The sequence below is a fragment of the Squalius cephalus genome (genome assembly GCF_949319135.1).
Source record: "Squalius cephalus genome assembly, chromosome: 4".
Classification (NCBI taxonomy): domain Eukaryota; kingdom Metazoa; phylum Chordata; class Actinopteri; order Cypriniformes; family Leuciscidae; genus Squalius; species Squalius cephalus.
The window spans coordinates 41,895,866-41,913,806 of record NC_137125.1 but is presented as its reverse complement, the minus strand read 5'-3'; the positions used below and the strand labels follow the sequence as shown (position 1 = coordinate 41,913,806).

The 17,941-nt window shown below is 36.7% G+C and overlaps 1 protein-coding gene across 4 annotated transcripts in view; it reads right to left on the bottom strand.

Moving 5' to 3' along the window:
* The window catches only part of anks1b (ankyrin repeat and sterile alpha motif domain containing 1B), a 170,790-nt gene that overhangs the window by 126,064 nt on the left and 26,785 nt on the right, over positions 1 to 17,941 (bottom strand). For all 4 annotated transcript variants that reach the window (XM_079869804.1, XM_079869803.1, XM_079869805.1 and 1 more), the window contains exons 2-3: positions 5,074 to 5,154; positions 3,990 to 4,146 (exon numbers count right to left, since the gene is read on the bottom strand). In XM_079869804.1, coding sequence (XP_079725930.1) covers positions 3,990 to 4,146; positions 5,074 to 5,154 — 238 coding nt within the window. The remainder of the gene's footprint in view (positions 1 to 3,989; positions 4,147 to 5,073; positions 5,155 to 17,941) is intronic.

Sequence of the window (17,941 nt, the reverse complement as noted above, 5' to 3'; positions counted from 1 at the left end):
CTTTCGTCCTCCCAGCCAGAAAACAAAACATTCCTGAGTAACGCACAAAACTAGCCATTTTCTCACACACATACACACACTCTCTCTCTCTCTCAAACACATACAGACTCATCCACTAAGCATCTATGCCCATATGTTCAAACACACATCTTAGCTATCTAAATAGGCTTACATCTATTGTTTTTAACATAACAGTATTTATTACACTACTGTTCAAACTTTTGGGATTGTTAAGATTTAAAAAAAAAAATACTTTTATTCAGCAGGGACACTTTAAATTGATCAAATGTGACAGAAAAGACAGAATGTTACAAAAGTTCTCTATTCCAATTTCCAAATAAATACTGTATTACAGCATATTAGAATGATTAAAATACATTTTAAAATAAATTCAAACAGGAAACTTAAAAGTTATTTTAAATGGAAATGATGTTTCACAACATTACTGTTTTCACTGCATGTTTTTTTGATCAAATAAATGCAGCCTAGGTGAGTATAAGAGACTTCTTTCAGAAACATTATAAAATAGTAGACCTCAAACTTTTGAATAGTAGTGTTTTTTTAATATTATATCATATCAGCTTTAATATAAAATTCATCTAAATGCTACAGAATAACCATATCCTGATTTAATTTAACTCATTTTTCCCAAAGGAAGGTTTCCTCAGAATTAGCTCACATCTGCGGACAGATTTGTCCCCCAATGTATAGCTAAGTAAACCAAAAATAATTTAATTAAAGCACTTTCTGCCTCTCTGTAATTGGTCGATAAATCAGGCATCAATCCACAAATGGACACGCCAATAGCCTCTTTATATGTATTTACAACAAAACTCTAGTGCACTAACATAAATTCACCGTTTGTGCTCTAAGAGAGAAAGTAATACAGGTTTAGAAAGACATGAGGGTGAGTAAATGATGACAGAACTTTCATTTTGAGCTGAACTATTCTTTTCAGAACCTGCTCACTTAGCTGAATGTTATCAGTACTCAAGTAAATTAGCACAGACGTTCCTTAATATAAAGTCTTATGCTATAAAATGGGCCTGTCACAGGCTGTCTTGTTCTTTTCTGTAAAGATGGAGATCGCTGGGTGACAAATCACCTGCAGGTACGTTTGAAGCGGATGTTCAATATGTACATGGCAGAGATGCGTTGAGTGTTTAGATTGATTTTTATGTCCTTCCAGATAGAAGACTGATAAATGGAAACTCTCCACTTTTATTGAAATTCCAGGACTTTCAAAGCTCTACTTTCTGGTTTTCAAGGACTAACATCAGAGATCGCACTTATCAGACAATATTTTGTGTATTTTTTAAACTCAAATTACAGATATAAGGTATCCAAAATACAACTTACAACGTTAAAAAAAAAAAAAAAATTATAATGGCTATTATTGTTCTATAAATAATATTTTATTTTATAATGTTGGCGTACTTGGCGTATCGAGAAAAGGTCTGATGGAGGTTTATCAGACGGGCTGCAGTGTTAAATTTTGCGTGAAAAGATTGCATTTGTGCTTTTTTAACAAACAAAAAGAGAAATTTCATATATTTTGTATTTAAATTAGTCAAGCACTTTTCAAGTACCTCTTCGTAAATATGGCTGTTTTCAATGGTTTTCCAGGCCTTAAATTCATTACTTTAAGCTTAAACTTTAAAGCACCTTTTACAAACCCTGATTTACAAATCTGGACGACACACACAGGCTCAAATGAATGTTTATATATTAAAAATGCACACCACAATCTTTAAATAGGCACTTAGAACAGCACACAATTCCAAAAAACTTTTTGATATTCCCAGAGGGTTTACAGCCCTTGTGTTTGTTTGTGTCAGCATAAAAAAACTATAAAATACTTCGCTTTAAGAGATGGGGCTATAAACAGCCTCTATTTAGCAGTGCTGAAATAATAGCATATACCCTCTGACACCAAATATATGAGTATTGTATTCGGATATGAGTAATGCCCAAGTCATAAAGAGCTCAGCATCCCACGCTGCAGTGTAATATATGCCATAATGTTCGTGCCACCGGCTGTGTGTATCACCACTTTTGCTTTGCTTATTGCTCCTAAGGTGCTGCACATACCTGTATTTATTTAGAGAGGAGGATGTAAAATGGAGTGAAAGCAACATTTTTAACAGAGTGAAAGGTCACAACTGTTTATTATCAACCACCAGCCATCAGTCAGGGTTGTGCAGCGCTAATAATTGAGTTGAGAAAGCTTCCTGAATTTGAGTTGAATTCATTTCAAGCCAATTCAAAACAACGGCCTTTCATGAATTAAAAACGAGCAAACTCAAAAACAGGCCCTAATCATTATTAACAGACTACTGACATTGTAAATGATTGCCGTACGCTGCCTTTGTCTCTCCGAAACGCACTCATGCCGGCGGTGAAGGTCTATCCATCAAGCTGATGGTTTAGTGGCTGAAGATTGGAGGTAATTGTTTCTCAGGCTGGTGTGGTCATTAAGAGTGAGGTAGACAGCAGGAGAGAAAGCTGCACTCTTCCTTGCACCGAGACAGCATTTTAACTGCAGGAAAATACAGGCTTTTCACAGAGCTGCCCTGATTATGCTCAACAAACCCTCCATCAGCCCATCAAAACGCTGAGATGCGAGGAACAGGTCTGAAACTGTCAAAAAAAAAACTGCTAAGAGCAGAGGTGGACAAAGTACACAACTTCCTTACTTGAGTGAAAGTACATATACTACTGGTCAAATATTACTCCGTTACAAGACCGATTTTTACTTAAGTAAAAGTACAGAAGTACTCGTTTTTAAAAGTACTTAAGTATCAAAAGTAAAAAGTAAATGTCAATGCATTGTTTTATTATTGTTGCATTGTTGTATGTAATACTTACAGTACCTTATGCCTCTGAATATATGCCTGCCTACCCTCATATCAATATCACATTTATTTCTAGAACACAGTTCCAGTAGTGGGATTGAATGTGAGATTGTATAAGTGCACTCAATAACGTCCACAATGGTTTCAGACACCCAAATGGCTGTTCCCTCAAATAGTGCCCTATTTAAAGTTTTTTGGCTTTTAGTATGAATATGTTAGCCTTACTGTTATCTATAAGCTAGCGTGCTCCAAAACAATGACAAAATTCGCATTTAGAAGACCAAACCCAACGTTGAAAATGAAAATCAAGTTGACGTCAGAATCCAACGTCAGATTGACGTTAATCTTCAACGTTGTATTGTGGTTGGAAATGAAAATCGGGTTGACGTCAGAAACCAACATCAGTCGGGTTCCGACGTCAATCTGACGTTAATTTCTGACGTCAACCCGATTTTCATTTCATTTCATTCCATTTCCACAATCATCCCCTGTCTGACGTTACGACTTTCTATTCAAGGACCTTGACAGAAATGCAGTGGAGTAAAAAGTACGGTATTTGTCTTTCAAATGTAGTGAAGTTAAAGTAAAAAGTTTCCAGAAAAAATAATACTCAAGTACAGATACTCAAAAAGTGTACTTAAGTACAGGACTCAAGTAGGCTACTTTGTTACTGTCCACCTCTGGTTAAGAGTGTGTATGTGTGCATGATTGAGTACACGGGTGTTTTAAGTGTTTGTCCATTTGTACTAGACTAGTGTAAAGTGCTCAATAGCACTCATTACTAGTGTTTGTTACTGCTGTTTGGATTTGAACAAACCCTTAAGTATTAAAGTTCAGCTCATCACCCATTATTTTGGACATGGATGGTACCTCAAACTGTGGCAGCATGTATGCTATTTCTTTTCAGACGTACTATTTTCATCTGCTACATGATGAAATGTGTCAAGTCCCCTTTTTCTATAGTGCTTTATACAATACAGACTGTTTCATAGCAGCTTTACAGAGATAAACAGGAAAATAATGATTCAGTGATGCAAACAATTCTATTTCTGCAGTAAAGCTCTAAAAAGACAATAGTGACAGACACTGAGCAGTAAGTTTACAAAGATTAAATTTGCTGTAAGGGTACAGTACCTGTTCATTAACTCTGCTGTGGGACGGCCCATGGTGGATCAGTATCTGGACTATGTCCACGTCACCTCTCCATGCGGCCAGATGCAGAGGAAAACAGCCCTTACTGTCGGCCACATTAGTAGAGGCTTCAAACTGCAACAACTTCAACACCACGTCCCTGAGAGAAAGACAAATAAAGAAAGATTTCACGTTTTTGTAATTGTGTGGGCAATTTTCATTCTTAAATAACCAAAATCACATAAATCTTCTGTGGTGCTATTTAACTTAGCAGGCACAATATGAAGGGGGTAATTGTGCTCTAATCCTTATAATACATAATTCATGTTATGCAAAATCCCTCTCCCACTCTAGCCTCATTCTTACAGCGAGCATTTAAACCACCCAAAAACCTTAAACTAATCTAATTCCATTCCTGCATTAAAAAAATCTGTTTAATCTGACACCGCCCCATCCCATAAACCCCTCACTAATCAAATAAAACTCTATCCACCCTAATATAGCTGTCTCCAGACTCTCAAACCCTGCCCTAATTAGACCTCACCCCCATTTCATAAACCCCGCCCTAATCTGACATCACACTCTTCTAATCCTGATGTATATGAGCTGGATTACACCTCTGGAATCTCAAGTAATCCTGACGTCAAGCGTTTTCCCTTTTTAAATCCATAACACCATGTTGGGAGGGAGTGATTGTCTGAGATGTTCTGGAGTGAATGTGTGCGAAGCTTCCCAGCAAGCAAGAATAGACGCACAGGGTATGCATAGAACATGTCAAAGAAATGAAACCAAACACCTTTTAATCACTGTTGACTTTGCTTACATGATGGAATATCATTCATCTCACAAGGTATTTTGGCAAAAACGACATGTAACCTAATTCAAGGTTATTTTGGCTAGAAGTGGGTTACTTATAGCCGGACTGTCTCGGGTCTATAGTTAACCTAGATAGTGGAATGACAGCTATTGCTTGCTGGGTTGTTATGTATAAGCGTTCATTTCATTGAGCATTAACTGATTTGCACCTTGATTCAGCAGTTCACTTTTCAAGAACCTGTAAATGGATTAGAGAATATGAGTGTGTCACCTGTGTCCGTTTAGAGACGCGTGGTGCAGAGGTGTGTATCCTGAGCCGTCTGCACAGTTCACATTGAGGCCTCTCCACATGCTGCAGAGGAGAAGAGATATTGCTCAGTACAGATCAGTAAACACAAAAAAAGACATCAGTACAAAACTACTATACACCTACAACAAAACCACATACAGCATATTTTTCATGAGTTATTTCTTTAAAGAGCTGATCTGAGAGCTGATACAGCAGAGATTGTGTAAACTACACTCATGCCAAGATTGCTATGAGACTCTCCCGTTTCTCACGATCTCCAGAGGACCTTAAATGCTGCTTAGAGCACACACACACACACACACGTTTACCTCAATATCTAAATGGGGAAATACCCCTGAACAAGGGTTTTCACACTTTTTATTGTTTAAGAAGAGGAACCACATTCTAAATAAAAAGGCAAAATAAAAAAAAAACATCTACTAATATTAACACAAACTAATGTATGAACGTAAGAAAGGAAAGAGAGCTTCCACAAAACTATGTTACTAATTTTAATCATTTTTATTTCTATTATTATTCTATTATTAAAACACAAATGTGTTCAAATATTTCAGTACACAAATTTAAAACTTTAGGTTAACACATTAAGTATGATAGCCCTAAAAAAGTTGTATTATTTATAAATGATTGTATTATATTATTTATAGTATGTCCTCAAGAGAGGTTTCTGTCAGATTTAGCTACATTTGTCATTTTTAAATCTTGCAAATAAATCAATAATTGCATAGTGATGGCAGAAAAAACATCATTCATTCTCCAAAAAAAAAATTTTTTTTAAAGTCATTCATTTTCCAATTATAGAATAAACAGAAAGCACATTGTGTTCACGCTCTGTGACTTTGTCAAATGAGAGATTGTGGTATAAAGATTGCTGATTTATTGTTTAACCGAGGCTACTGCAAGTAATACTTACAGATACTTTCTCTCTGTTTCACACACACATACACATTGGGTTTCCATATTTAATGGGGACTTTCTATAGACATAATGATTTTTATACTGTACAAACTGTACATTCTAACACCTAAACTCCTAAACCTATCCATCACAGAAAACTTTCTGCATTTTTACATTTTCAAAAAACATAATTTAGTATTATTTATAAGTTGTTTTCCTCATGTGGACCAAACACACACACACTCGTTAATACCTGAGAACAAGTCCATAACCATGAGGAGTCAATACTCAAGAGTACTGATGTCTAGACTGATAAGTAGACTCACCCTAGATGAGGAGGACAACCACGACCCATGATATGACTCACAACATGACTGACCAATCACAGGACAACAGGAAACACACTCACTCACTCACTCACACACACACACACAGTGTCCCATGCTGCCATAAATAGACATTCCAATAGTCTGCAGAAACAACATTAGACAGAGAAGCATGAGAAAACTTCTTAAGCTAGTTCAGAGGACAACAACTGAGAGTGTGTGAGACTATGAGAGGGAACCAGAAATATCAGGACCCTTTAAAGGGGTATTTTGGGTTCAGTATAACTCAACACAACATAGAAAATCATTCTGACTCACCCCTCAATAAATTCAATTTATTAATTGACAATTTCAGGATGCAAATATCAAGAATTTTTTATGAAATCTTAATAGAAGATCTATGTTACCATCTCTTATGCTCATCAAGTCAAAAATACAATGATACTGCGAAATATTATTTCAATTTAAAATAACTGTTTTCTATTTTTTTTTTTTTTTTAAATGAACATTGAAAGTGCAAATTTATCCTTCAGAAAACATTTTAATATGATGGTGCTAAAGAAACATTTCTTATTATTATCAATGTCGCAAATAGTTGTGCTGCTTAATATTTTTGTGGAAACAATGATCATTTTTTTCTAGGATTATTTGATGAATATAAATTTCAAAAGAACAGCATTTATTTGAAATCGAAATATTTGGTAACATTATAAATGTCTTCACGGTCACTTTTAATCAATTTAATGCATCCTAGTATTAATAAAATAAAAGTATTCATTTATTTTCCAACCTTTTGCATGGTACTAGTGTACTTCGATTTTGCTTTCAAGAATGTTTAATGAGGATTTAAACAAGGAAGTACTAAATAGGACAAACATCATTTTCCCATTATACTGCAATTTTGTTTGCTTTTATAAACAAAAAAAAAGGGACATGTCAAAATATTTTCTGTGGTAATAAGCCACCTTTAAAGCTGAACTTATATTGAACCCGTAACATTCCTTAAACTTCAGGCATACAAAGCAGGTTCTTACACCATCAAACATCAACCTGAGAGTCTATCAATCAAACGATCAGTGAAAACCCCCTCAGAAATTCTGTTTCATTCCAAAGGGCTGCTTTTACTCCACACACATACCAGATGAGCTGCTCTATTCAGCAAAGATATCATGCATTTTAGCATTTGATTGCCGCTGTGAAGGAACTTTGTGCAGCAGCACACATCAAAGAAACAACAGAGAAGGTACAAATTGAGTTAGTTAAAAGCATTAGATCGAGCTGCAAAACAAGGCCGTTCCTCAACGGATTAGGCAACTATGCAGGGTATTTCCTACATCAACTATGTCAAATGTTTATTCCCTCTGCATTCAGCAGAGGTCACAGTCCGTGGCAGTGCGACTGTGATGTGGCTGGATGAACGTCTCATGCTGGTGATTCTGGTGAGACAGAAGGATTGAGATAAAAGTATAATATTGTGACAAACGGGAATCTAAGCATCATTTCCCTCTCTTGCGCTCAGAGCGAGGGAAAGCCCTGCCTTTGCTGTGAGCATATGACTCATCCTGTGTGTGGAGAGCACCGGGGTGCTGCACTGAATACAGTATATCAGTATCACCCAACCTGACACACACACACACACACACACACACACACACACACACAGCAGCGCAGAACTAATTGGCATAGCTACACACTCTGGAATCGTGAGTAGTTGGAAGCGCATGAGGGAGGGTTATTGAAGAGGAGGATATGAATAGACGTGGAGAAGTCGACAGAGAGAGAGCTCCGACTGAGAATTGACAACTGCTCTCTAGACACACAGTCACAAAAACAATCTTAAAATATCTCACATAGACAAACCACTCTAAAAAAAATTGGCATCATTTTGCACAAAAATACTTTTAATGATTTTTGTACCTCTTGCGCTCACCACGGCTGCATATACAGTATGTGATCAAATATACAGTAAAAATGTTATGAAATATTATAACAATTTAAAAGAACTGTTTTCTATTTTAATACATTTTAAAAAGTATATTATTATGATGCAAAGCAGAATTTCAGCATCATTACTCCAGTCTTCAGTGTCACATGATCCTTCAGAAATCATTCTAATATGCTGATTTGCTGCTCAAAAAATGTCTTCTTATTATCAATGTTGAGTTGCATGTTGATTCTTTGATGAATAAAAACAGCATTTATTTCAAAAAGAAATATTTTGTAATATTGTAAATGTCTATATCACATTTGATCAATTTAATACATCCTTGCTGAATAAAAGTATTACTGTCTTTCAAAAAAAAAAAAAATCGACTGACCTCAAACTTTTGAACAGTTGTGTACTTTTTTCTTTTTTGAAAGAAATGTGAGTGGTGCAGACATTTCATGTGTCATAAACGGCTTGATCGTTCATTCATTCACTGTTGACTACATAGTGCATTTCACACGTCATTGTTTGTATATGACGTAACAAACATGTTGAAAGCTAAATGACAAAAAAAATCTAGTTGACAACCAAATCTGAACATTCTTTTTACAGAGAAAAGTTGTGTCCCAAATTATATACTACACACTATGTATGAATGATGTGTGAATTGTAGTATATTCTCAAATGGAACAAGCATTCAACGTTTTCCAGTTACACGTCATTAGCATTTATTTAGCACCTCTGCTATGAAGTGAAAGTTGCAACTGTTGTATGTAAAATGGGACATGCCCATAAAAAATCAATTCATTTGCGTTATCAGTAACTCATGACAGTCCCATGACATGTGCAGACATGTTAAGATACGGTCACATTTACCATTGATTGACGTTGACCAAGAAAGCTTGGTTTGATAGTGACTTCTGTGTATTCTGTGCTTGATTCATCTACACTATTGATATATTAAATAGAACTTTTTTTGCCATGAAATTTTGTTAATGTAACCGCACTATTACACAACAAAGTGTAATACTTATAAAAGTAACTGAAATGTTTGCTTTACTCTCAACATCATCTATTGTGTTTAAAAAAGCAAAACATAAGGCTTCCTGCATCCTTATTGGTCGATTGGCCCATATTGTTTGAAGTGGCTCAATCAGATTGTGCGTCAGATTGACTGGCAGGGTCTGCCGATGCCCCTCTCCTTTCATTTCCACTGGAGGATAATTAAAACCAGACACGAGCAATCAATAACTGCAACGTACCCCGAGGGCACAGGAAATGCACTGATGTCATTGATTCTCCCATGAGCCCTCTGAGTGTTATTGGGCGTGTGTGGCCTCCTTATGAGAGATCACAGACATATGAACACGCTCAACAAAGTCTGGCACGGCTCAAGATCTTTCATGTCTACCTGCAGTCTGCTAACAAGCAGCCATTTCTTAGTAAAATCTAATTACAGAAAATCGCTTTGATTAATGATGGGGCAATTTGTTGTTACATACATCACCAGTGTAGGAAACCTGACACGAGCTTAAACATCAACCCACGAGGAAAGTTTCTACGTCTGTGTGTGAATGTGTTAAACAGATTTTGTATATCCAGTGCTGCCAAACGATCTGAGCAGAAGCCGAATTTAGATTTTAACAAGCTGTTCTCCACGTAAGCAAAGCTTAATCAGAAAGCCCAACACAAGGGAGCAGTATGAATCCCTCAGGCCTACCACAGTCTTAATCTCTACTTGAAGGACAAATAATGACTAAATGATACACAAGCAAGCATGTAGTAAGAACAAAGTGTGCTTATGACATCTGTGCTAAAGGCCAGTTGAGTGTGGATTACGTACAGTATTCTGTGGTTACTTCTTACCAGAGTTCTCGCCAGTGTTTGACCACCGCTATCCCACAATGCATGCTGCCACCCTGACCAGCCAGTCACAAATGGGCTTCAGTTTGGACCACTGTGTGTGTTTACAGTCCCTCTACTAACCGGGCATGCTGTATTTCTGTCAAGCGTCTACATATTTTCTAAGGCAAAATCCCAAAAAACTCCACAAGCCACACAAAGTTGCTAATGATGCTAAGCTAACAGTGTGATACCAAGTATAAAAACACATCAACACAACTATATTTAGGCCTAGTTAAATAAGCAACTTTTCATTAGACTATTTTAATCAATATTTGTGGTATTGTTGGTAGGCTAAATGTTTGTACTAGAGTTGCTAATGTTGCTAAGCTAACAGTGTGATACTCATGAAAGCACAAAAAGACAAACAAATATTGTATTTCGGGTTAAACCGGAAATATTTTTTTTAGATTGAACCTCACTATTTTTGGTAGGCTAAAATTATTGCAATAGAGTTGCTAATGTTGATAAGCTAACAGTGTGATACTCGTGTACGTACAAAAATACATAAATATTGTATTTCCTGTTAAAACAGGCAATTTGTTTTTACTAGATTTAACTTTTTTAATCACTATTTTTTATATTGTGGGCTAGAATTATTGTAATAGAGTTGCTAATGTTGCTAAGCTAACAGTATGATGACACTGTTACTGATAATGTTCGATATAATAATACTAAGAAGAAGTAGAAATTTTTCTTGAGCAGCAAATCAGCATATCAGAATGATTATATGAGAATGAATGAATATGACTGGAGTAATGATGCTGAAAATTCAGCTTTGGAAGCACTAAAATACATTTTAATAGAAAATGGTTATTTAAAATTGTAATAGGCTAATATTTCAAAATATTACTGTTTTTGCTGAATTTTGATTAGATAAAAGCAGCCTTTGGAAGCATAAGAGACTCTTTTTTTTTTTAAAAACACGAAAAAATCCTATTGACCCCAAACATTTGAGTGGTAGTGTATATTTTCCACTGAACTGATTCCAAAGCATTCTGGAATCGCCTTCTACACAAAGGATAGATTTGATTCTGCATTGGATTTTGGCACCATGTTGTCCACCTTTTGGAACAGCTTTCTCATTGGGAGCATGCCAATGACACCTTAAAAGGCTGCCTAAATAGGCAGCTCACTAAATTTTGGAGCAGTGCTGATGCAGATGCACTGTGGGTTCTTTATATAAATGTTAAAAACTAACATTAAACCAAGCACACATATCAACCTAAGCATTTCGAAACACACTTTGCTGATGCACTGGACAGAGGTGGTCATCAGTGCTTGCCAGATAACTAAACTCCAGGGTCTTATTCTGGATTTAGCTTTGATCTACTGGAGAAGAAAGTGTGTGAGAAAAAACAGATCTGACCACACCAAGCATTTATGTGCCTGACCTGACCTTAACTATTGATTACCGATCTAAGAGATGAAGAGAACATGGCTCTCCTCCTCTTTTGCTCTGTGTGTCCAACCTGCCGAGGATCAAACAGATGATTCTCCAGGGCATCAGTGGGGTCAGAGATCCATCACCTTGCTGTAGTTACCTACAATGACCTGGTGACTGATTACTGAGAGTGATCCGGGTCATCAGTCAGTCAAGGAGGACAGTTACATGTGCTGACATCCAGTGTGCCTAACAAAGAGTTTATCTGAGCAATTACAGGCCACAAGATGATACATAAACATAAAACAGGCGCACACAAACATGGCTATATATGGACTTTATTATGCTGCTGCATTTCTAAAACTAGCTTTACCTCTTTAAACAAGCGTAAACATGCATGGAGAAGTGTTTTTGTGTATGCATAAATCTCAAAGATAACGGTGTTGAAGTATCTTACACCTGTGCGCGCGCCTGTGCCATTCACTATGGTAACCAGTTGACAGTTCAGACATGATGGGGTAGACATTTGAAAGGGTTTATGTTTGTTAGGAGAGCAGCTGTTTGGTTTCTACACATCCTCTTCCTCTTCCGAGACCATTACTTGCCGTCAACACGACCCATCATCACGTCACATCCCGCACGTCACGCTAACAATAAACAAATGAATAGAATATATTACAGTGTCTGACTGGAGACTGTCATAAACATAAAACATCATCCCACGGAAAGAAAAATGTGTCAAAATCAGCTATCTAGCTATGGAGCAACGTATCTCAGAGATGGATGCATTGATATTATGTTTTTCCGAATATCAACACGGCTGTGAATCAGGAGCCGAGTGACAACGTGGTGATATTCGGGGGAAGAAACTAAGATTATGAGTGTGACGTAGCTTTTATACAACTAAAGAGGTTCATGTTGAGCAACTTACATTTTAGGCTCAATTTAGCTAGTTTTTTTGGCTGTTTTTGCTCCACCAACGCAAATAGTTCCAAACACAACCACAAGAGAATCGATGGGCGTCCGGTGTTTATCAGGGAATCGGAGTTTTGGACAGAATCGGTTGAATGATTCGATGACTCACTCGTGAAAGAATCGGCGTTGTTGAACGAATCGTTTGAATGTACGATTCAATGCCTGTTTCATTCCAGAATGAGAGCATGCGCTACTTGAATCGCTACGAGATTCAATCGAAGATTTGAACGAATCGATTGAATGAATGTATTCAATGCCTCACTCTTAGACCTCCCGCCACCTACTGGCGTAACGATGTAAGCTGATAGAGTGAAAATATATACTATAGTTAAACGTACAGTATGACATTTTTTGCCGCTAGGGGTCGCTAAGCTCTTTACAATAACAAAGGCGTAGTTTGATGACGCAACATTTGCTAAGAATTATGGATCTTGTCGTCAACGTCAAGCCGACCGATCTAATAATGTTTATGGATGAGTAAATACATCGATGTTTTTATCATGACTGTGATATGAAGCAGGTCAGGATTGCTAAGAGACAGCTATCAGCTCCACACGCGACGCGAGTCCCGCGGATATAAAAGGAATATGGACATTTAATTCTACCGAACTACACGCAAGTGCAGAATTACAACTCACAGGTCAGTTTATTAGACAAATTAAACTTGTGAGGTAACGCAGCACTGTTTCACTTGGTCTAACATTACACTAGCACACTAAACTGCATTTGAATGTGTTGAAATGTATGTGTTAGTTTGTCTAAATGAAACTAGCAGTAAGCTAGATCAACATTAGAATAATATACAGATCATATTCTAACATTTTATCATTGTTGAACTATATAACATTGATTAGTTTTATGTAAATGTGCTCACCTGTTTAATAAAGTACATGTAGGAGCGGTCGAAGTTTCGGACGTGGAGCTCTCGGCATCTCGAAAACACCGCGCTAATATTGATTCTCGTTTTAGTTCTCCTTTTTTATCCAAAGTCTGCTTGCCATGGTCCATAATGTTTGAACGAAACAACAACAGCGTGCAGATAGACATTACAAACTACACAGTGGTCCACGTCTGTCGCCTTGGTTACTATCTGGTTCATAGCTCTGGTTGCTATGGCAATACGAGCGGAAACCAGGGACAACACGGATATGACGCCATTGACGGCGACAAAACGGAAATAAAGAAACGGGACGTGTCTTCGAATTAAATTACAAATTTCCCCTGGTTTGAAAGTTGTTGGAAACAGTCGGGATAATGTAAGCACACAACTAAAAAAAAATATATAACATAGATATAGTGATTTTTGCTATTTTTAAAGCAAAAAAGTTACATATTGTGCCTTTAATGTATTTATACATTTTACATTTTTATTTGTTTTATCATTATATATATTTTTAATTAAGCATAACTATTGTTCATATTCAAGTATTATTAAGTATTAAATCTGTTTGTACTATACAGATATGAACGATATTAAGCAACCTCACTATCTATCTATCTATCTATCTATCTATCTATCTATCTATCTATCTATCTATCTATCTATCTATCTATCTATCTATCTATCTATCTATCTATCTATCTATCTATCTATCTATCTATCTGTATGTATGTACAATAATGCCAATAAATTGCTTTAACATTAAAATGTAAAATGAAGAGAGTCTGGGATGACAGATTGTCATGCGACTTTCTCTGTCAAATGGGTTGAGTGTAAAGTTGCTCACACACAGCTGGGTGCAATTACTCCCCACAAGAAAGTATTTTAAACACCAGTAGACTGTTTGGACTTTCACTCTATCGACTCTATCAAAATAGCTCTCCCATAAAAACTCTCCCACTAAAACCAGCCTCTTTTACACTTACATACTCTCGTGCGGAAAATAACAGGACATCAGGGACTGAACACGAAAGAGAAGACAGCAAGAGACTTAGTCTGATTAAAATGATGAAAAGGGAAATCTGAATGAGTACATGAACCTTGTCAGAATTCATTGCCACTCGATAAAAACTAGGCAGGTGATGAAAGGTGCTGTGTGCGCCTCAAGCGGATATCTGTCACTGCTCCGCTTTAATGTTAAACATCGTGAAATAGGATTGGGAGCCTCGAGCAAAAGGATTTCCCGCTCTCCTCTCCCTCGCTAACTCTTTTAATCTAGCCACTTTATAAATGATGTATGTGTTACACGTGCCCAAATATGCAGTATAATTTCCTCTTTCTATGGAAAACATAACCAATTTCATATTTATTATTATTATATTTCAGTTAGCATGCACCTTGATTAATAAAAAATGTACATAAATAATTTTATACTAATGTTTTATAAAAAAAAAAAAAGTATTGTCTTGCTTCCTGTTCCATGTGCTTGAAAGGAAACAATAGTAGAAACATTTGAGAATTACAGGAATTAGAATAGGGTGCGGTTATTTTTTTAATTATATTTTTTGCAATGTTTGAATGCATGCACATGATCTTTTTGCAAAACAAAGAATGCAGGATAAATTGCATGTTTCATAAGCTATAATGAAGATTCATGATAACATAATATACAGCGATGTTTTTGATGAATACCATCTTCATTTTAATGCATGACTCCGTAAATCATCAGTGTCTAAGTCACCAATGCTTATTGGATCAAGGCCATTGCTACCAGCCAAATTCATGTTTACGATGTAGAAGCTGGAATAAGGCACACCCAATCTGTGACAGGTCAACCAAAATGCTAGGGAGGTCAGAGGTTGCTGACCACAATAGTCATTCCACAGAGAGTGCTGCAAATGGTATGTTAGCATGAGTGTGGAGTCTGTTACACATGAGTAAAGCCTTTGAGTCACAACCCGAGCAGAAGCGCTGAGCTCTGATGGTTTAGAGGTGAAGACGGATGTCCGTGCCACAAACAAACAAAAATAGTATAGCGGACAGCAGTGCATGTGCCCTTGTATAAGGACATCATGTGATGCATGAACAAATATCCAGAGAAGGGTGGACCTTTAGACACACACAAACACAAGGTTTTGTATAGCGAGTAGTGAGTTCACTGTATGTATAAAACATTACGTTTTCTGTTGTATTATGAGTTCCAAATGGTGGGCGCGTGCTGTGATGGTAATTACAGATCTCTGCTCAGCTGCAGCACAAACACCGGGCTATGTCACACTACGGTCCATCTGCGGTGTGCATTAGACTTCTGTGATCAGAGAACAATTCATCCCATAACCGCATATCAAAGTCTGCTCTGCCTAATGTAATGTGCATCAGAACTGCACAGTTGGTAGACTATCAGATTTTTTTGTACTCTCATTTAGCTGACATGATAAGTAGCCTACTATTAAATGGATAGTTCACTCATAAATGAATATTCTTATGAATATTCATTTACTCACCCTCATGTCGTTCCAAACCCTGTATGACAGTCTTTCTTTCAGTGAAATGTAAAAGAAGTTGCTAAGTTGATCGGGTTGCTCACAATGACAGCACTCTGGAATACTTGATTCTTATTGGTCTTAGTGTGTGTGTGCGTGTGTGTGTGTAGTCACTGCAGAATTCTCTTTACTCTAAAGATAAGAAAAACGTACAAGAAGAAATTCTGAATCTGAGAGAGTAATTGAACATTTCACCAGGTGAATTTGCTGATGTATGCAGAGACCGGTCTTGCTCTTTCACACACTCTCTCTCGCTTATATTCTCTGTTCTCGCTAAATTATCTTTATACTAACCGTGAGAAGAAACCTTTTTTTATTCACTCGAGAGATTGAGAAAGAGAGCGTTAGAGAGAATTAATTCCACAAAAATGTCTCAGTGACCACACAAAACCATTACATCCTCACTGTCAGCCTGTTGCAATGTTGTGTTTCAGGGTAAAAACAGATGACGGACAGGTCATGATGCTTAAACAGTAGATACGGTAATGACAGACAGGCACTTTTATAATAGGAAATCTAAGACAGACAGACGCGTTCTTGACAGATAGACACTTCAGTGACAGACAGATGCTTTCTCTGCAGTGACACACATTACATGGCCATCTTCTGCGCCTGCTGCAATGACCGAAGAAGAGCATGTTATCACAATACAGCAGACATACTGAGAGAGAGAGAGAGAGAGAGAGAGAGAGAGAGAGAGAGAGAGAGAGAATGTGCTGGTGTTACCTCAAGATAGAAATACAAAAGAAATCAAGTCAAGTCCCCTTTATATAGCGCTTTATACAATACAGATTGTTTCAATGCAGCTTTACAGTGAAAAAAAACCAAAAACATTTTGGCTGTTGTACAGCTGAAGTCAGTTACATTCAATTATTAAATGATTTCATCTATAAAGAAGTTCTTGAAAAAAAAAAAGATGCCAACTAGTGTTCCCAATTAAGAAAGCCAGAGGCAACAGTCTACCAAACATTTGTTTTGTCTTCAAATAAAAAATTAAGAATGAAAAAAGCATTAACTATTCAAAAATAATATGACAGTTAAAATGATCGAGTGATTGAGCGGTTACTGTGACTGTGGTGGTATAGGGCACATTTTACATCTTTTTAAAAACAGTCATTTTCTAGAAAAATTTCAATACAATTTAAGAACATTTTCAATATTTCTCAATATTTGCTCTGAAATGGGTTAGCCAGTTGACTAAAGTAAATTAATGTAAGAACTAAAACAGAGACTATACAATACTAAAACCCACAGACACACACACACACACACATATATATAGTATTGAATAATGACCGTTTTCATATATCATGGTATAAACACGTTTGATACAACTATACTGACATTTAACATCATTTTCACTTAAAATAACATTGACATTTAGAGCAATTACAAGTTGAGTAATTACACACTAACACACTAAATTACATCTTTAAACACACCACTGCCAAACCAAAAGCATAATTTGCTTGTTCCTGAGGGACTGCAGGAAATATTAGCATACTAGTTCTGGAGATTTACCTCAAAATAAACACTTCCTCTACACAAATACACACATACACCCTTGAGTCAAGACCCTTGTGGCATTTCGAGTAATTACTGTGTGTTGCAGTTTCGTTTCCGAGTGCCAAATGGCTTAAAACGAACACAATACACACATACACAGAGCAAACACACACGTATACAGCACAAACAAACATATACACACTCTAATTACATCTACATTAGCAAGCCATAGCCTTTTAAAGCAGTGGACAGTAAATGAACTCTTTGCCCACACACACAAGCACAGAAAGACCATGTGATGAGTCAGTTTGTGGTGAGGGATTCATGAAAGCAAACCCTGCTGAGATGCCAAAAAAGAACACTTACAAAGCACTAATATAGACTAAACAGATAACTAAAACGCACGTGCACATGAACGACACCTCAAATCGCGCAGCTTTTTAAAGAAAGGTATGATTTTCGCCTGCAGGTGAGTGATAAAACAGGCAT